Raw genomic sequence first — 21,066 nt, 5'->3', positions numbered from 1 at the left:
GGCCGGAACAGAGTGCAGCCAATCAAAGAGTTCGGCCAGACGGAAGCCGTGAGGTTGCCGGAAGCTGTCCCGAGGTTCCGACCGGAAAGCGGAAGCGGCGCGCAGCACGTGGGGGCGGTGCCGGTCGAAGGGTTCTGCGTTCTCTCGGTTTGTGGTAGTGAAGCTGGCCGCGGCGACAGCGGAGCACGAGGGGCGGGGCGGGGGGGGCAGGAGAGACGCTGCAGAGCGGGGAGACCCGCTGAGCTTCATGGAGGGCTCAGGAGAGCTGCCGGGCCCACAGCCACCGCATCCTGGGGACCACCGCATCCGCGACGGCGACTTCGTGGTGCTGAAACGGGAAGATGTGTTCAAAGCCGTGCAAGTCCAGCGGAGAAAGTAAGTCAGGTTGTTGGCCTTAGGGGGTCTCCGTCCCCATTTTCTCGTTCCCCCTTCCCCCCAGAGCCCCTCCCACCAGGGTCCCATTCTTGATTCTGTGGATCCCCAATCTCCTCTTTCGTTATTTCCTTTTGGTCTTCCTACAGAGGCCTTTTCCCCCAACGTCCCATTCTCGGCCCTCGGGGTCTCACCTGTCACTCCTGTCTTCCTGCAGAGTGCTCCTTCCATGGTTTGAAACCTGGCTTTCTGCCTTCAGCATCCCTCTCGATCTTTCTACAGGGTCCCATTTCTATTCTTGCTCCTCGGATGCTCAGATGCCCTCCTCCCCTCCGCGCGCTTACCTTCTGTCCTACGGTTCTTCTGGGTCCGTGATATGTTCTTTCCTGTTATCTCACAGAACCCATCAATCATCCTCTGATATCCTTGCCTTTCAGGGTCCTCCCCTCCCCTGCCTTTACCCCATAGACCATCCTTTCTCCCTATTCCCTCAGCAGGATCAATCCCACAAAAAAATGAAACCTCTCCGACCTTTTCTGTCCCTCGGGCTCTTCTCTCTATCCAAACTGGAATAACTGTTTAGGCGTAATAACGTTAGAGAACAACTTCTCATAGCACGTAGGATCACTAGGGTTCCCTCACTTTACAGGAAGGGATGCCAGGTCTAGGAAAGTTAAATTCCCCAAAAACAGTTTGCTCAAGGTCTCAAAATTTGAAATCAGGCTTGATTTGTGAACCTGCTGATTAGTTACAACTCTATTTTAATAGGAGAGAAGTGGGAATTTTTGGTAGCTTCTTGGCAGGGGTGGTGAGGTTGTTAAACCCCAAAAGCTCATTAATGCTGAAAATGTATTGAGATGTTTCAGTTAATTATCTGAAAAGTACAACCAAGCTTTCTTTTGAGTTAGGTTATTATAGTACTTTTGACAATGATATAAGTTGAGTTCAGTGTCAGGAGAACAGCTTTCTGCAGACCATAGGCCAGGAAGTGGTAGATTTGGAGTTTCTAAGTGCGCACATGAGATGAATTATTTTACTCCTGTGTGAATCAAACTGTTGACTGGTATTTAAAGTGAAACAGGTGTGGGCACCTGGGTGGCCCAGTCCTTTAAGTGTTTGCCTCCGGCTCAGGTCATGATCTCGGGGTCCTGGGATTGAGCCTTGCGTCATGCTCCCTGCTCAGTGGGAAGTCTACTTGTCCCTCTCTCTCTGCCCCTGCTCTCTCTTTCTCTCTCTCTCTCAAATAAATAAAATCTTAAAAAAAAAAAGTGAAATAGGTGTCATTAGAAAATAGGTTAACAGTCCCCAAAGCACCATGCTGGGTGACAACCAAGTTTTATTGCACAAGAATCAGTTTAGTAAAGGCAAGGAAATACGGGGTTGGGGGGGGTAGGTGTACCCTTTAGTCCAGAAATATATCTGCATCATTTTCTCTTCTAATCAGAAATTCTGATTAGAAATATGGGTCAACCTTTAAGTAGATAATTTTTGGAAAGAGCCAATCCTAATTATTTAAACTTTTTAATTGAAGTTTAGCAGTGCAGCAAAGTCCTTGTAAGTTTGATGAATGATACCAAAGTTTACACAGCTTTATAATGACCAAACAGGTGAAATTTTGGTTTTTCTTTCTTTTCCTCATACTTTTAAGTTGCTTAATTTTAAAGGTTTTAGTTTTGTTTTATTTATTTGACAGAGAGATAGAGAGAGAGTACAAGTAGGCAGAGTGAGAAGCAGGCTCTCTGCTGAGCAGGGAGCCCGATGCAGGACTGGATCTCAAGACCCTGGGATCATGACCTGAGTCGAAGGCAGACGCTTAACTGACTGAGCCACCCAGGCGCCCCTAGGTTTCTTAATTTTAAAATGTGGTTGTTTGAGTGTGATTGTTAATGTGTTCTTTTAGACAAGAGCTTTTTCATTACCAACAAGGCAGATAGTAACATCTTAATTTCTAAAAAGTACTCTGTAAGCACTCTAGACATATTTATTTGGAAACACTTTTCACTACTTTTCTTGGCAGAAACCAGTGCATTAATTTCCATTTTATTTAATAAATGACCCTCTGAACTCATCTACATTCCAGGGCAGACTCTCCCTTCACTCTTCTTTGGGTCTATACACATCTGGTTGGGCAGAAGCAATATGACTTCTGCCCAATCCCACTGCAAATCCCACTCCTTCTCAGTGAAGACATGGCACCACATTCTTCTGACTGGGCCCCACTTTCCTGACTGGGACTGTGACCTCTTGTCATGCATCAGTTTGAGCGACCCACCCTTCTTTGCATATCAGACCAGCTGCCAGAGGGTAAACCCAATCCGGCTCAGACTCAGTGTTTCATTAGCACCAGGGTGCTCAAGGGATGAGAGTATGGGGTGCACATCTGGACTAAACTGAGTTTCAACTGGATTGACTGAATTTATGTCAGCAAATATTTCGAGAGTCTATTGTGTTCTGTTATGTTATAGAAACTGGGTACCTAGCAGAGAATAAGAATTGACCCTATCTGGATCACTTGGGATCTCACAGGAGTTCACTCAGATGATTCAGTGGAAGAGATTTAATGAAGATGTGACTACGGTAGTGTGGCAAGGTTTAGAGAACCAACAGAGAATGGTGATGCACCCAGGGTCTAGCAGTAGTGGGAAACTTTTGGCAAGGGAGTCTGGGTGATGTGGTCTATGCATTTGTCACAGACTCCTGGGGCACAGAGAAAGGAAAAGAAGGTGTGGGTGGGGCACAAACAAAATTAACCAGTACGTGTCTTCCAGGATTCAGAGTTCTGTGGACATGGGCCATGTCGTAAAACTACGTGGGGCTTCCTGAGATCCACTGGTCTTTTCTGGAGCAGACTGTGTGATATAATGGAAGAAACCAGGCTTTGGGGTCAGGCTGACCTCGATTTTAATCCCAACTTCCACTTTTTAACTGTGAATCTTGGACAAGATACTTTTTCCTAAGCCTCAGATTGCTCTTCTGGAAGGAGCTGTGTCCTAGGATTACTGTGAGAATTAAATAAAGTATGAAACACTGGCACATACTGCCTAGCCACTGGTCAATACTCAGGGGATATTAGTTTTCTTTTTTTGGAAAAAAAAATTTTTTTGTTTTTGTGGGATTTTCATTTTAAGTGATAAGATAAAAGTCCAGGTAATGGGGAAAGCTGATCCTCAGTAGAGCGCTGTCAGCGTTAAGCACCATTTCCAAATGTATAGATTGTCAGTAATGTTTATCTGTAAATATAATTTGCCTTTACTAGATAATTTTGTTTATTAAGTAGGTTCCACACCCAGTGTGAGGCTTGAACTCTCATCCCTGAGATCAAGAGTCTCGTTCTCTACTGACTGAGCCAGCTAGGCAACTCTGTTTTTACTAGATAATTTTGAAAGAAAATAGCCAGTTAGATCAGGGAATTTGTTAAATCCCTGTCATCTCAATGATAGTTCAATTTTGAGAGTTTCTAGTTAGAGTTGCAAGGGGTATGACAGTGTGTGTCCAGTGGGCTGGCAGTCTTGGTGACCCTTTATGCTATACAGGAAATCCACAAAGCTGTGAGTCTGGACATCTTGTCAGTGCAAATTGGAGTCAGACCAGTGCCTCAGAAGAGGAAGGTCTTCTGTCCTTGTTTCTCTTTCCAAATTCAGTGTTTATGTAGGTTCTTACTAATTTTATGTCTCTGCCCCAACCCAGTTCTCTCTAGTTCCTTTGTCAGTTTGTGTTCAGAGATAATGCTGCTGATCATTCTTTATGGAGACCAGTTTTGAAATAAACTGGATTGAGCCTATCTTTTCTATACTGAATGCAAATGAGATTCAGCTAATTGCATTTTCTTCCCTAGAAAAGTAACTTTTGAAAAACAGTGGTTCTATCTGGATAACGTCATTGGCCATAGTTACGGAACCACATTTGAAGTGACCAATGGAGGAAGTCTTCAGCCTAAGAAGAAGAAGGAAGAACCTACTTCAGGTGCACTTCTTTGGGTATATGAAATAGGTGCTCTTGAGCTGGCTAGTCCGAAACCTGTCGACCCCAATTCTAAAATGCTAACCCAGGCTATCCCCAAAGAAATTTAAACTTATAATCTAAGAACTGTAGCTTGGTGGAATGAAGCAAGGCCTGCCTTTGGCTTTGGGATTCTGGCTCCAGCCCATGATTAACTGGCTTTCTGACTTTTGGGCCAAGTTTTTAATCCTAGAAGAATCCTTGCTACTTCAGTGTAAGAGCAGGTAGAGTCCTTTCAGTGCCCTGAAGTTAGATAACCTGCAGGCAGTTAGCATGTTGGGTAGAGTTAAGAGTCTGGCTTTGAATTTAACTGAGCAGGTTTAAGTTCCAGTTTTGTCACTTGCCTTGTAACCTTAGGCAGGTTACTTGGTTTCTCTAGGCCTGTGTCTGCATCTGTAAAATGGAGCTATAAATACATGTAATGCCTAGGCTGTAGCCAGTGCTCAGTCACATAACACATAGGAAGTTCTTAACAGTGCCTTGCCTGTAGCAAAGGCCCCATAATTTTATTTGTTATTGTTAATTAAAATTAACTATTTCAATATTTGTTTAAATAAATGTATGTAAAATACTTTCTTAATAAAATAAAAATAATTCATTTTTAAAATCAAGTAACTAAAATACTATCGAAGTTTTGGTTCAAACCAGTTAATTAAATACTTTGAAACTAACCTCCATAGTTTTATTGAGCACCAAATATGTGCCAGGCATGATTAGGCACTGTCTAAATCATCTCATAAAGTGTACCGAGCAGTGGGGAACACCAAGAATTAGTAGACAGGCAAACAACACACTTGCAGATGGTGATGTGTGCTGCGAAGATGGCCAAGCAGGGAGGTGTACTTGGAGACTGACTGGGTGAGACGTGGCTGAGACGATGAGCTCAGCCCGGAGGGATGGCAGAGACCTAGAGCTCTGTCATGAAGGCACTCCCAAGTGGAGGGAGCAGCGGGGGCCAAAGCCACTCACCCAAAGTGAGTGAGCCTGTGCTTGGTGTGTCTAAGGAACAGAAGGGCAGTGTGGCTGAAGCACTGGGGTCAAGAAATGAGGTCAGAAAAGGTCATCAGGGGCCAGAGCATATACAAGATGGGCTGGATGTGGACATGAACTTAGAAGAAGAAAGATTTTACGTAACTTCAGATCATAAATGTCATTAAGCAATTTCCTTCCTTAGAGACCAAAGAAGCAGGCACTGATAATCGAAATATAATTGATGATGGGAAATCTCAGAAACTTACTCAAGATGACATAAAAGCTTTAAAGGACAAAGGCATTAAAGGAGAGGTAATATTCAAAGGATGTTGTGTTTTGCTTTTGTTTGGTATTGAGGAAATTGCTTGGATTTTAAAGCAGGATTTACTTAAGGTGAAATGTAAAAATACTGTTTTCCTCTTAGAAATAGCTTGACATGTACATGCCATTCAGTAGATCAAAGATTTCATTTCTTATATGAAGGAATGTAAGTGAGTGACATTACTGATATTATTAGCAAAAGAGAATTTAATAACTTAGTGCATATCAGAACTCAACTTGGTTCATTTTCAGTAGTGTTTTCAGCCAGTGTCTTCAGGAAGGACAGTTTCCTTTACATCCTTTCTCCTTTTATTATGTAGCTCTGGGTTTTTTTACCCTGTTTTAAGTGCAGTTACAAGGTGCTTGTGTTTTTATACAAGTTCTAGATAGAGCAAAAAAATGCAGTTTATTCATTTGGACTTCTGTGGAAAAGGGACTGGAAAATCAGACCTTTGGATACGTTCTAGTGTAAGAAACCTTTGAAGTTATCATTTCAGTGGAAATAAAGTTTCAGGAAATCTGCTTGCTCCTTTTCTTATAGGAAATAGTTCAGCAGCTAATTGAAAATAGTACAACATTCCGGGACAAGACAGAATTTGCTCAAGATAAATATATAAAAAAGAAGAAAAAGAAGTAAGTGGATTTTACTCTAAAAGGATGAAAGCATTAAATCTTTAAGGATTTATAAAATGTGTATTATTAAAAATAAAATATTTTTCAGCCAGTTTTTAAAAACAGATGTCCTCTTTTTTCTTCCCCCAGGTATGAAGCCATTATTACTGTGGTGAAGCCATCCACCCGCATTCTTTCAATTATGTATTATGCAAGAGAGCCTGGAAAAATTAAGTACGCTTTGTTTCCTTTCAAAAGTATAATTGGGGGAAAATATATCTTTTAAGAAAAGTCATGATTTTAAGTAAAATGAAAAACTTGCTCACCTGCATAAAGTGTCCTCCTACCTCATGAATTGTAAGTTCTTTTTACTGTTGCCTCCAAAGCAGTCTATAATCTTATCAACATAATTTTTACAAAATAAACAAAACTTAAAAAAATGATTAAAATAGCTGGCCGTGCTTAGCTAAAATAAACAAATATTCTTTTTTCCTTAGCCACATGAGATATGATACACTAGCCCAGATGTTGACGTTGGGAAATGTCCGTGCTGGCAATAAAATGATCGTAATGGAAACCTGTGCAGGCTTGGTGCTGGGTGCAATGATGGAACGGATGGGAGGTAAGACTTAGCATTTTTAGGTTCATTAAAGCACTACCCTGATGTGAGTATAAGGGCCTGAAAACTCAAGTGCACAGAAAGTGAGGCTGAATTACTGCAAGATTCACGAAATGGCTTGGGTAGGCACACCACCCCAGTCCCTGGGACCTTCCTGCAGAGTCCACATCTCCCAGCCAGTGCTGTGTCAGTGCCCCTGCATGGCAATTGCCCTTCCCCCAACTTCAGTATCAGTGGGGATGTTTAAGAAGCCTTTGGCCGGCTTGGACCGCCAGGACAGTGATTTCAGTAAATTCTTGAATAGCTGGTTCTCATTTTATTGGCCTGAATTGAGGGGATTGGATGAGAAGACTACAAGGCGTATATTTTGTCCTGGAGGAACAAAACGCAGCCTGGTTTGCCTACCCTTTCTCTAACCCTGTGGCAGATAAGAACTTCTAACTGCCCTCATTGAGGATTGGACTAGGGGAAAGCTGAGAGCCCAATTACCAATCATGTGACACCCAAATTTGCATGATCACAGGGTTTTACTATAGTGTCACGTGGAGGTTCATGTGTTTTGGAATTATATTTCCTTCACTGGGAATATTGATAGGCTGAACAGACCGCCCAGGGAGCTGCATCATCCTGCAGCCCCTGAAAAGAGTGGAGACCTTCAGTCTTTGTACTGTGGAGGACCCTGAGGGTTTGCTGAGTCTAGAATCACCTCCACCGAGCAGCTGTCAATTTTTCAATCTCTTCAGGTTTTGGTTCCATTATTCAGCTGTACCCTGGAGGTGGACCTGTTCGGGCAGCAACAGCATGTTTTGGATTTCCCAAATCTTTCCTCAGTGGTCTTTATGATTTCCCACTCAACAAAGTGGACAGTCTCCTAAATGGAACATTTTCTGCGGAGATGTTATCTTCAGAGCCTAAAGACGGTGCTTCAGTTGAAGAAAGTAATGGCACCCTGGAGGAAAAACAGACTTCGGAACAGGAGAATGAAGACAGCGTGGCAGAAGCCCAAGAGAGCCATCATCCACCGGAACAGGAAAGAATGGAAATCGTCTCTCAAGATCCAGAATATAAGGAGCCTAAAGAGAGAGGAAGCAAAAAGGATTATGTAAGTGTTAAGAGTCCCCCTAATCTTCATAATATTCCCCACAGAGTTTGAGTTAACTTCATCTAAACACTGAGATTTGGTTTGGCTTTGGAGCATCAGTGCCCAAGATAATAAATACCAAAATAGACGGAGAAAATGCGTGTGTGGGTGTACACACGTGTGTGATGTATTCTTTGGGTTGGAGCTTCAGGATCCAGAAGCATTGTATAGGTAGCTTACTGATGATTCTATAACAAACGGGTTTGTGTGTTTTCAACTTCCTCATGAATGACCTTCTGTTGCTCTAGTCCAAGTTGATAAATACTTTGGAAATGTTTTGACCAGCATTTCCATGAACCTGACTGAACGACCTCAGTACATTAGTTTCTTCTTTTTCTTCTTGAAGATTCAGGAAAAGCAGAGGAGACAAGAAGAGCAAAGGAAAAGACATTTAGAGGCTGCTGCTCTGCTGAGTGAAAGAAACTCAGATGGGTGCGTTGATGCAGGAATGCAGATATCTGGGTGCTCGTGGGCTGTGCTTCAAACAGATTAGAATTCTCTATCTGTGTGTCTGCTTTGATTGTAGTGGGAACAGAGATGGTGGTTCTATCTTGGGCTTTTAAAGAAAGAAGGCTGCATCTGGTGGAGGTGGGAAATTGTGCTGATTTCAGAGTTTTAGAATAAATTTGAAATGTCTCCAGTGACAGTGTATCAGATGAGTCTGTGTGGTCCTGCTACATGCAGGTGGTAGGGCATTCAAATTGATGTGATGCTGGCTAATGGTAAAGGCTAAGGAAAACCTGACAGGAGACGTAGATTCTGGTAACTGGAAAGCCAGAATTACAATGTTGGATTTATTTCCAGCTTTTTTTGTTTCTTTTTTTTAAATCAAGAATGTCATTAAATGCTACTTAGAGTTGCCAAGCACCAAGAGAGCTTTTAATTCATTTTGTGTTTCTTAGAAAGTAATATCGTGATTTTATGTTTTTGGGGGAATTTGTAGAATGTTGTATTTAAAGCTCTTGTGTGAGTCATGGCAAATGAATAGATGATCTTTTTTTTAATTTTTATTTACTTATTAAAGAGACAGAGTACAAGCAGGGGGAGTGGCAGAGGGAGAGGGGAAGCAGACTCCCTGCAGAGCAGGGAGCCCAAAGCAGGAATCAGTCCCAGAATCGCAGGATCATGACCTGAGCCAAAGGCAGACACTGAAGCAACTGAGCCACCCAGGCGCCCCAGTAGATGATCATTTTAAGTGCATTTTAAAATTTATGCTCTGCTTTGCCAAGTAGAGAATTTGTCTTAACGTTTTCCTTGCAGTTTAATTGTAGCTAGTCGTTTCCATCCCACTCCACTCCTGCTGTCTTTGCTGGACTTCGTGGCCCCTTCAAGGCCGTTTGTGGTCTACTGTCAGTATAAAGAGGTAATGCTGGAATGGAAGGACCGGGAGTTCTTGCATCTGCGTGTAAATACTCAAATCGCAGCCCTCAAAGGCATTCTTAACAAAATTCTGTTTATACCTTTAGCCTCTGTTGGAATGCTACACAAAACTGCGGGAAAGAGGAGGGGTCATCAACCTCAGGCTGTCTGAAACCTGGCTCAGGAATTATCAGGTACGTGTTCTTCCAGCCGGTTCCAGGGAGCTGCTCTCCTGAGTCACTGGCTCTCTGCAGTAGTGCCAGAAGTTGTTAAATAGACACCCCTATTTCCGTCTACAGGGATGAAAGAATCTGCCTATAACTCAAAAGTGCCCTGGCTTTTCCTGGACCCTTTTTCCTCCTTTCACGTCAGGGTCTATTACTCTGTAATTCCAGTCCAGAGACACTTAAAATGCAAACAGTTGTGGTTCATGTTTCTCCAAGGCCTCGAGATCACTGTGGAGGGAATAACTGCTAATAGCAAAATCCCTAGGCCAACAAGAAAGTGACTCTCCCCTCTCCCTGCTGGGATGTCTTTGCAGCAGGTTTTCAGGATTTACTGGTGGGCCCCATGTCAGTTCAGGTCCTGTGAATAAGAAGTGAAAGGGATTTATGGGGGAAGATTCCTCTGAAAGATGAGGGAGAGAGGGAGCAGGATCAGATGGGAAAGCCTTCAGACGGTGGTGGAGGTGTGATTGCTGCAAAAGAAGGGAGAGAAAGGAAGATGGGGAGGAAGAGCCTGCAGCGAGGCCTTCAGAAAGTCTCAGCCAGGATGATGGGAAACCCCAGAACAAAGATTGCCTGTTAAAGGAGCCCTGTATTGGGCAGAAATGTTGCGGTCCTGGGTACCCATGCTCAGTAATCGACTTGGAGCAGCCCATGGCCTCCCTGGGTGTGAATGCTGCAGAGGATCCCAAAGGAGCCTCAGCTACAGGCTTTCTGCTGCCTGACCTCCTCACAGCCAGTTCCCTCTTGAAGGGAGATCTGAGGCAGCACCTCCATGGCCGCCACAGGCCCTCCCCTGCTGCTTGGACGTCGTACTACTTTAATCCAGGATACTCAAAGCCCTGAACGGACCCTGCCCTTCATGGCAGTCATCTTTTTGAGCTATGGCAACAGCAGAAAAGAGATTTTGTCAGAATTAACAAGGTATCAGGGAAGGGAAGCTCTGGATATATGTCCAGTAGCTACTTCTCCATGGACCCAAGCTCCACTGTTGGCCATGAAGCTTTCTGGAGCCAATAGGAAGGAAGCTATGCACAGGCCCAGAGTACTACACAGACATTGGCTTGTTTGCCACCAGGAACTTGCCTCAGGTTTGAGAGCAGCAACTTCAGTTTTATTTTTCACAAGAAAATCATTTAAACCAGTTTCTACACTTTTATCTGCACTATCACATGAAGGAAGGAGCTCTTTAGGAATTGGTCCGATTAAATCTTCAAGAGAATCTCTGTCATTTAAATTCTCATTTCTGGCATGTGTATTGTTAGCATGTGCTTTATCTGCTTAGGAAAACGTGAATGTCTTTCTGTCTTGATTAGGTTTTGCCAGATCGAAGTCATCCCAAACTACTGATGAGCGGAGGTGGGGGGTACCTTCTCTCAGGCTTCACTGTTGCCATGGATAACCTTAAAGCAGACCCCAGCCTCAAATCCAACGCAAGCACTTTAGAATCACACACGACTGAAGAACCAGCAGCTAAAAAACGGAAATGCCCAGAGTCTGACTCTTAACCTTTCAAAAATTGCTCTGATTTTTGTCCTCAGGCGTTACACAGTTAGTAATTAAACTTTAAATGCCATTACTAATTGTTTTCTCATCTAAAAGTAAGTCTATACACTTGTTCCTGGGAAGGATGAGTCAGCCTTTTGTCCACCTCTGGCACGGATAAATCTGGTCTGTCAGAACATCAAGCCAAAATACCCAAGCCTGGGTGTATGCAGTGGACTGGTATATATGGCCGGTTCTGTTTATTTCACAAAAATCCTCTAAGTACTTTGAGTACTCCGTGAAAATATCTTGAGAATTTAGACATCCTGAAAATATATTTATACAAGACTTTGTTTATATGTTAAGCTAAGTGGAATAACGCAACGTACCTAAAACTTGGGTACTGAAAGAAAGAATTTGTGGAAGAAATTTCTTATGTTCATTCCACTCTCTTCAACCTAAGCAATATGGATGTGTGAGGGTATGAGATTTACAGTACCAAAAATATCCTCCTTGTTCCCTCCAGTCTGATGAACTTTGTTAAAACACTAGATTTTTTTTATTTAATAGTTGACAACTTAGGAAAGTTCTGAGTATTTATTGTACTGCTTTTTTGGTCAATACACAAAGGTGTAGTAGGGCACTTTTTTGTGTTAATTTGCCCATCTCCTCATTCTTTGTTCCAGGTGTGAAGTGACTAGAATTTTTGTGTTCTATTAAATTAAAGGAAACAGCAAAGGTTTTTTTCCCCTACCCAGAGACTTATGGAGATAAACACACACACACAGGTTTACGGCTGTTGGTATATACACACATATATATATTTATATATACATATGGAAACAAAAAGAATGCACTATTTATATGATCTATGACAAAGTTTAGGGCAGGGCTTAGACCAGTTCTCATTGCATTAGTGTCACTCCTTGTCAAATGTATTTTAAAGTGCCTTTTTTGGTGATTATTAATGCTGTTTGTTGAGCTCTGGCATGATTAGGTGGTTAGCCTTTCTAAGCTCTGAAAACATATAATCAAATTTGGTCATCTGCAGCCAAGGAAAGTATTTAGAGTAAGCCATGGCTCTTGTCTTGCTCAGTAAACATGCTCATAGTGTGTATTGTTCACATCATTATAGCGTAGATGCTGATCATCCAGCAGGGAGCGTCTCAGAAAAAAAGAAATTACGTTTTCCTAATAGCATGTAATATCCTGATAATGATCAGTGTGATTACCAACAAGTACAGTTTTGATTCCTTTTTCTTAAAACAGATGCTTTTAAAGAATAAAAGTGTTTCCTATTATTTGTCTGATTCACATTAATGATGGGGTCAGTGACGCCACATTCACTGGCTTTCAGCTGATTGCGACACGTGATCTGTATAAGGCAACGGGCCCAAATTGACACCTCACTGAACATGTCCTTGCAAACAGTTGTCACCCACATACAACCAGTCACGTTTTGTCAAGGAGAACTGCACAGACTGGATTCAGTAGTGGCTCGTTTCCACTGGTTGCTGTTGTTTGAATCCTCTCCTCCTTGGGATTCATCCAGTTTTCAAGGCCCACCTCATTTCATTCACTCTGGAAGTCTGCACTACCAAAGCGTTGTGTGCCCATGTAGCCGCCCCTGGACTTGACTTGTGAACTCATCTCATGTACCAGCAGCAGAAGTTAACCTTAACCTGTGTTATTTTTTCTCTTGCATATAATTTACTTCATCTTTAAGGACTGATGTTTAATTCAATAATTTGAAAACTTAGTGTGTGCCGGAATTCCCTGGAGGGCTTATTAAACCCAGATTGTTTTAACACCTCAAAGTTTCTGATTCAGTAGGTCTGGGGTGAGACAGAAGATTTGCATTTCTAGGAAGTTTCCAGGTGGTGCTGCTGCCCAGGGACCACTACTTGAGAAACACTCCTGTGTGTGCACCCACATCAAGAGTGCAGCAAAATACATGATGCTTTTGTCTTGTTTATAAAGTAGACATCCACCTTTGGAGCAGATGAATGGACAATTCTATGACTTCTGGATATCTAGCCACCAGGAGCGTTATGTGAAGTAACACTTTAATGAATAGTAATCAAAAAGTCATTTTGTGATGTCCACCGTATTTCTTCACTGGAGTAGGGTACTTGGAAATACACAGTGGTGCCAGTTAGATGGTTTTTTAGCTTAGAAGTACACTAAAATTGTGTGAAGCATATCACCCCCAGCTTTATTGAATTATAATTGACGTAACATTGTGTAAATTGGGGCACCTGGGTGGCTCAGTTGGTTGAGCATCTGACTCTTGGTTTTGACTCAAGTCATGATCTCAGGGTCCTGAGATCGAGCCCTGCGTCAGGCTCTACGCTCAGCTGGGAGTCTGCTTGAGAGTCTCTCTCTCCCTCTCCCTCTGCCCCTGTCCCCACCCCCACTCATGTGTGCTCTCTCTCTCTTTCCCTCTCTAAAATAAATCTTTTTTTTTTAAAGATTTTATTTATTTGAGAGAGAGAGAGAATGAGAGAGAAAGCACATGAGATGGGGGGAGGGTCAGAGGGAGAAGCAGACTCCCTGCCAAGCAGGGAGCCCGATGCGGGACTCGATCCAGGGACTCCAAGATCATGACCTGAGCCGAAGGCAGTCGCTTAACCAACTGAGCCACCCAGGCTCCCTCTCTAAAATAAATCTTAAAAAAAATATATTTTGTAAGTTTAAGGCATATAACTTATTTGATACATGTATATATTGCAAAGTGATTACCACCATAGCCTTAACCTCCATCCCATCACATAATTACCATTTGTTTGTGGTGAGAATGTTTAAGATCTGTACTAGCAACTTTCAGTATATAATGCAATATTGTTAACTATAGTCACTATGCTGTATATTAGATCTCCAGAACTTATTCGTCTTATAACTGGAAGTTTATACCCTTTAATCAAATCTCCTCAGTACCCCCCCCCAGCCCCTGGCAGCCACCATTTTACTCTGTTTTTATGAGTTTGGTTTTTTAGATTCCACATTCAAGTAACATACATTATTTGTCTTTCTCTGTCTGGCTTATTTCACATAGCACAATGCCCTCAAGGTATCCAAGTTGTCATAAATGGCAAGATTTCCTTCTCATGGCTGAATATAATGTTCCATTGTATATGGATACCACATCTTTATCCATTCATTCATTGACAGACCCTTTGGTTGTTTCCATATCTTGCTGATTTTGAATAATGCTACAGTGAACATGGGAGGTACCTCTTCGAGATACTGATTTTGTTTCCTTCAGATATATATCCATATACAAAAGGTCCATATGCTTACACTCCCTTCTTGTGTTTTATGATTTTTATTGCACAATTTATGTTTTCATACTGTGTATCCATTAACAAATTATTTACAGTTATTTTTAATCCTTTTGTCTTTTAACCTTTGTGCTGGAATTATAAGTGATTAACCCACCACCATTACAATATTCTGAATTTATATATCAGTGAGTTTTATACGGTTTTCAATTAGCTGATTAGTAGCTTCCATTTTAGCTTAATGAATTCCCTTTAACCTTTCTAGTTAAGCTAGTCTAGTGGTGATGAACTTCAGCTTTTTGTCTGGAAAATCCATTTCTGAAGGAAAGCTTAAGAGTATTCTTTTTTTTTTATTTATTATTATTATTTATTAACATATAATATTGGTTCCAGGGTACAGGTCTGTAATTCATCAGTCTTACACAATTCACAGCACTCACCGTAGCACATACCCTCCCCAATGTCCATCACCCAGCCACCCCGTCCCTCCCACCCCCTCCACTCTAGCAACCCTCAGTTTGTTTCCTGAGATTAAGAGTCTCTTATGGTTTGTCTCCCTCTCTGGTTTCGTCTTGTTTCATTTTTCCCTCCCTCCCCTCTAATCCTCTGTTTCTCAAATTCCACATATCATTGAGTTCATATGATAATTGTCTTTCTCTGATTGACTTACTTCGTTTAGCATAATACCCAACTTAGAGTATTCTTGAGTAGAGTATTCTTGACTGGCAGTTTTTTGGCTTTTTTCAGCACTTTGAATATATCATCCCACTTCCTTCTGACAAGGAGAATTTCTGCTAAAAAATTCACTAGTAGTCTTATGGGGGTTCCCTTGTAGGTAACAAGTTGCTTTTCTCTGGCTTCTTTTAAGAGTCTCCTTATCTTTAATTTTTTACAATTTAATTATAATGTGTCTCGGTGTAGCTTCATCTTATTTGGTACTCTTTCTCCAGGTTAAGGAAGTTTTTAGCCATTATTTCTTCAAATAACTTTTCTGCCACTTTCTCTTTCCTTCTGGGACCCAGATAATGCATATGTTTGTCCACTTAATGGTCTCATAAGTCCCTTCATCTTCACTCTTTTTCGTTTTTTAAATTTTTTGCACCTCTTATTAGATGAATTCCACTGCCCAGTCTTTGAGTTCATTGATCCTTTCTTCTCTTTGATCTATCTGCTGTTAAACCCCTATATTGAATATTTTAGTTCACTTATTGTATTATTTAGCTCTATGATTTCTTTGTGATACTTACTTATATTTTATGTCTTTTGAAATTCTCACTTTGTTCATGACCTGACCATGGTGAGCATTTTTATGACCATCATTTTTGAATTCTCTGTAAGATAAATCACTTATCTCTCTTTAAGATTTGTTTCTGGAGATTTGTTCTTTTGTTTGGAACACATTCCTCTGTTTATTTTTTCTTTACTCTGTATGTTGGTGCTTACATATTACATATGACAGCAACCTCTTCCAGTCTTGACAAATTGGTCTTGTATAGGAGATAAGCCTCGCCAATCAGCTCAGTCTGAGCTCCTGTTTGTCTGTCAAACCTTTGTGATTGTTGGGGCGCTTGGGTGGCTCAGTTGGTTAAGCATCCAACTCTTGATTTCAGCTCAGGTCATTATCTCAGGGTTGTAAGATAGAGCCTCGCGTCGGGCTCTGCACTGGGCATGGAGCCTACTTAAGATTCTCTCTCTCCCTCTGCCCCTCCCCCCCCAGAAAAAACCTTTGTGATCATCTAAGCCACCATCTTTGTTCTAAGTGATCCCCAGTAATTGAGGGTGTGCCAAGACCTGCAGGTATCCCAAAGGGGAGAATTATTGTCAGCACCTAGAAGCAGGCTGATTAGCAGCCAGGTGGTGTATCTAATATCTTTATTTGAAATATATTGTTGCTTCTAGGCTAGTGTTAATTTTTGTAAAATAGATTACAGGTTTTTCTTGAACTTAAGTAGCACAGGTCAGATGGCAAGAAATGTGAGTCCCTGAAAGAGTAACTGATAAGCTATTAACTACTCCCATCAACATTTACTAGACACCCTCTGCTTTTTGATCCTTTTTGGAGAAGAATCAAATCTTTGAAGTATAGGAAATTAATATGTACTCTCCTCCCCCTCTCCTTTTTTTTTTTTTTTTTTGCCTCTTACATAGTTCCATTAATAACCTGGAGTTGAATATTTCTGGCAGAGACCATGTGGCCCTCAAAGCCTAAAATACGGGGAGGAAGGTGGGGGAATGGGTTAGCCCGGTGATGGGTATTAAGGAGGGCACATATTGCATGGAGCACTGGGTGTTGTATGCAAACAATGAATCATGGAACACTACATCAGAAACTAATGTTGTATGGTGACTAACATAACATAAAAAAAAAAAAAAAAAAAAGCCTAGAATATGTTCTATGTGGCCGACTAAGAGATGTGCTGACGGTGGTTGTAAGTGAAGTAAGAGGGAGTGTGTGGTGAAGAGAGCAGGAGAGCAGCACTTTGGAGCAACCACATCAGGGAGCTGGTTTGGAGCAAGCCGCGACAAAAGACGTAAAGTGAAATCCAGAGCTTCATGGTCCTCTAGACCTCCGGGCAGAATTTGACATGGGTGACCCCTTTCCTTGTGACAGTTTTCTCACGTGGCTTCTAGGACACAACTCATTTGGTTTCCCCCCTCCCTTTCTGGCTATTCTTCCTCTATCTCTGTTTCTGGTTCCTCTTCATCTCTGAGATGAATGTTTAGAAAGGGCTTAGCAGTTGCACCATTGCCCTTTTTTGTCTACACACTGCTAGGTGTAGAGTGGTGGAAGGATTTGGGGTCTGAGCGAAGAAAAAGATACGACCATGAGGTGGCAGTAGCACCCACATGCTGTACTGAGTGATCTTGCTGCTCCGACAGGTTAGCAAGGGAGGGGGGTGTTTTTCACTGCAGGAATCTGTCTAGAAGCCACACCATGGGGTTACTTCTCAGAAGAAGAGGAGGGCAAGGGAACCCCCAGGGAATGGGGAATTAAAGAGGGCCTTCTCGTGTTTAGGTGGAGTCTCTGGGTCTGATAGCTCTGAAGGACAGGAGTCTTAGAACGTAAAAGGCTTGGATCTGATAACCACTAGGCCCTGTCGATCAATGGTCAGCAGATGCTGGGTATATGCTGAAGGTATGAAAAGCAGATGGACCCTAAATGTCTAAAAGTTTGCTTATTTGGGCTCTGTTTAAAAGAAGTAGACGTGAATGTAAGACCTGAAACCATAAAACTCCTAAACACACGCGCGCGCAGTAAGCTCCTTAACATCAAGCTTGGTCACGATTTTTTGGATTTGACACCAAAAGCAAAAATCAACAAGTGGAACTACATCAAATTACAAAGCTTCTGCACAGGGGCGCCTGGGTGCCTCAGTCAGTTAAGCGTCTGCCTTCAGCTCAGGTCATGATCCCGGGATACTGGGATCAACCCCCACATCAGGCTCCCTGCTCAGTGGGGAGTCTGCTTCTCCCTCTCTCTGCCCTTCCCCTCTCTCGTGCTCTCTCTCTCTCAAATAAGTAAAATCTTTTAAAAAAATTAGTTCTAGATATTTTATTCTTTTTGATTAAATTGTAAATGGGATTTTTTTCTGAATTTTTCTTTCTGATAGTTCATTGTTAGTGTATAGAAACATAACAGAATTTTGTATATTGATTTTGTATCCTGTAACTTTACTGAATTCATTTATTATAACGGGGTTTTTTTTGGTGGAGTTTTTAAGGTTTTCTGTATGTAAAATCATGTCATCTGCAAATCTTGACAGTTTTATTTCTTTCTTTCCAATTTGGATGCCAATCCAATTTGGATTCCAATTCTTTTCTTACCTAATTGCTGTGCCTAGGACTTCCAATTCTATGTTGAATAAAAGTGGCAAGAGTGGGCATCCTTATTTTATTCCTGGTTTTAGAGGAAAAGCTTTTAGTTTTTCACCATTAAGTGGATGTTAGCTATGGGCTTGTCATATATGGTTTTTATTACGTTGAGGTAATACCTATACCTATATATACCTACTTTGTTGACAGCTTTTATCATAAATAAATGTTAAATTTTGTCAAATGCTTTTTCTACATCTATTAAGATAATCAGATGATTTTTATCTTTTATTTGGTTAATGTGTATCATGTTAATTGATTTACAGATGTTGAGCCTTCCTTATATCTCTGGAATAAATCCCATTTGGTCATGGTGTATGATCCTTTTAATGTGTTGTTGAATTCAGTTTGCTGAGGATTTTTGTATCTATGTTCATCAGGGATATTGGCCTGTAATTTTCTTGTGTCCTTGTCTGGTTTTGGTATTAGAATAATGCTGGCCTCATAAAAATGAATTTGGAAGGATTTCCTCCTCTTCAATTTTTGGAACATTTTCAAATGAATTGGTATTAATTCCTCTTTGAATGTTTGGTAGAATTCACCAGTGAAGCCATCTGGTCCTGGACTTTTGTTTGTTGGTAGGTTTTTGATGACTAATTCAACCTACTTACTAGTAATTGGTCTGTTCAGATTTTCTAATTCTTCATGATTCAGTCTTGGAAGGTTGTATGGTTTTAGGAATGTATCCATATCTTCTAGGTTGTCCAATTTGTTGGCATATAATTATTCATAGTAGTCTCTTATGATCCTTTGTGATGTCTTTTGTGACAGCTCCTCTTGCATTTCTGATTTTATTTATTTGAGCCCTCTCCTTTTTTCTTGGTAGGTCTAGCTATAAGTATGTCAATTTTGTTTATCTTTTTAAAGAAGTAGCTCTTTGTTTCGCTGAACTTTTCTATTATCTTTTTAGTCTTTATTTCATTTCTTTCCACTCTGATCTTTGTTATTTCCTTCCTTCTACTAACTTTGGGCTTCATTTATTGGTTTTCCAGTTTTAAATGCCATCTCTATGATGATGACTCCCACATGATGTCTTTAGAACAGATCCCCACCCCCCCACCTTGAGCTCCAGGCCCATATACCTGACTCAACACCTGCACTTGGGTGTCTGGTCACATCTTAGACTTAACATAACCCAACCTGAACTCCCCATATCTTCCTTCCCAAGCCAGTCCCTCCTACAGTTATCCCTACCTCTGCTGTTCCCTGTTGCTCAGGCCTAAAGTTTTCATGCTTGACACCTCTCTTTCACTTATGCCACACCAAATCCTTCAGCCCTACCTGTCCTCTGTCTCCAAAATAGATCCATAGATTGATGACTTCTCTTTACCCCCAGTCCCACACCCTAGTCCAAGCCATCACAGTGACCCACCAGGATTATTGCAGTGGTCTCCTTACTGGTTTTTGTGTTTGTGCCCAGGAGCTGGAGTGTTGTTATCACGTAAAGCAAATATTGTCAGTCCTCTACTGAGATCTCTCCAATTGGAAAAGCACAAGGCCTTACCAAGGGCCTACAGAGCCCTGTGTGATCTAGCCGATGCCATTTCACTTCCTATGTCCTCCACATGGGCCTCCCTGCTCATCTTCAAACATACCAACCACATTACTGTCTCGGGGCCTTTGCACTTACTGCTCTCTGCCTGAAGTGTCCTTCCCCCAAGGGGTCCACATGGCTTACACCCTCACTTTCTTTAGGTGTTTTACTTTCTCAGTGAGGCCTGTTATGTACCCAAGTGGCTGGTTTCTGGGCTACAGAGTAGTAATTATTGTAGTTAGTTAATTATTTTAGCACCCTAGATCTCCCAATTATACTATATTTTACAGTGATATGTTGTGTATTTTCATTTTGTAATGCTAGGACCCTTTCTCTCCTCCTGTTCCATCACTATGCCTTAACTCTTCCTTGATAAAATATTAGAAACCATAACAGTTAAAATATTCAAATAGAATAATTCTAAAATACAGATGGTTACATCTGCAGAAGGATTTGGGAGGAGAGGGTTACAGGCCATTGTTTCTGATAGTATTAGATACCTAGGGCCGCCCTAACAAAGAACCAAAAACTGAGTGACTTAAAACAACATAAATGTGTTGTCTCACAGTCCTGGAGGCCAGAAGTTCCAAATCAAGGTGTCTGCAGGGCCATTCTCCCCCTGAAAGTTCTAGGGGAGAATCTTTCTTTGCTTTTCCAGCGTCTGGTGATCCCAGATGTTTCTTGGCTGGTGGCAGCCCAGCTTTAGTCTCTGCCACCATCTTTATGTCTTCACATGACATTCTCCTCTGTGTCTATCCACATTTTCCTCCTCTTACAAGAACACCGGTCATATTGGATATGGGCCCACTCTAATGACTTCATCATAACTTGATTGCATCTGCAGAGACTATCTTCAAATAAAGTCACACTCACAGGTGCCAGGGGTTAAGTCTTCAACATAACATTTTGGAGGACAGAGTTCAACCCACTATACGCCTTTCAGGACTACTTGATGTCTTGCCATCAACATATATTACTTGGATCAAAAGAGAAAACAGTGGCCTGGGTAGTCCTTGAGTTTATCTTAAAGAAATGGTGGCATGGCATCCCCAGAGATCCTCATTGCCCTCTGCTGGCACCATGGGTCAGGTGGGATTTCTTGAATGTCTCCTGTATCCTTGATAGGTCATCTGTGCCTACACATTGCTCTGCCCTGAAGTGTTTGCAAACTAAACGGAAAGGATGTGCTAGCGCACCGGACATCAACAGGAAGCCAGCAGCTTCTCATGAGCAGTGCCGTGTGTGTGTGTGTGTGTGTGTGTGTGTGTGTGTGT

General features: G+C 41.7%; 1 protein-coding gene across 4 annotated transcripts; it reads left to right on the top strand.

Moving 5' to 3' along the window:
• The first annotated feature begins 86 nt into the window (after window positions 1-86).
• Window positions 87-12,405, top strand: TRMT6 (tRNA methyltransferase 6 non-catalytic subunit). 4 transcript variants are annotated; one of them, XM_025876375.2, is made up of 11 exons: window positions 87-375; window positions 4,208-4,335; window positions 5,546-5,655; window positions 6,206-6,297; window positions 6,427-6,510; window positions 6,774-6,898; window positions 7,639-7,997; window positions 8,383-8,468; window positions 9,297-9,399; window positions 9,503-9,589; window positions 10,936-12,405. In XM_025876375.2, exons 1-11 carry the CDS (start codon window positions 248-250, stop codon window positions 11,125-11,127), a joined length of 1,494 nt encoding a protein of 497 aa, XP_025732160.1. In that variant the 5' UTR covers window positions 87-247; the 3' UTR covers window positions 11,128-12,405. The 4 variants fall into 4 exon arrangements, with proteins under 4 accessions (XP_025732160.1, XP_073734460.1, XP_073734459.1 ...); XM_073878359.1 differs by lacking the exon at window positions 9,297-9,399 and having other exon boundaries at window positions 89-375; window positions 10,936-11,119; XM_073878360.1 differs by lacking the exon at window positions 5,546-5,655 and having other exon boundaries at window positions 237-375.
• Window positions 12,406-21,066: the final 8,661 nt, after the last annotated feature.

This window comes from Callorhinus ursinus, unplaced genomic scaffold, assembly GCF_003265705.2.
Source record: "Callorhinus ursinus isolate GAN/ISIS: 27379988/994484 unplaced genomic scaffold, GSC_fseal_2.0 scaffold29, whole genome shotgun sequence".
Taxonomy (NCBI): domain Eukaryota; kingdom Metazoa; phylum Chordata; class Mammalia; order Carnivora; family Otariidae; genus Callorhinus; species Callorhinus ursinus.
The sequence above is the reverse complement of the archived record's forward strand: the minus strand, read 5'-3'. Positions and strand labels throughout refer to the sequence as shown.

Excerpts from the sequence above, each read along its gene's own strand:
- TRMT6 (XM_025876375.2), top strand. The coding sequence starts at position 248 with ATGGAGGGCTCAGGAGAGCTGCCGGGCCCACAGCCACCGCATCCTGGG. Across the intron at positions 9,400-9,502 it reads TCTACTGTCAGTATAAAGAG|CCTCTGTTGGAATGCTACAC; the intron begins GTAATGCTGGAA and ends TTATACCTTTAG. Across the intron at positions 9,590-10,935 it reads CCTGGCTCAGGAATTATCAG|GTTTTGCCAGATCGAAGTCA; the intron begins GTACGTGTTCTT and ends TGTCTTGATTAG.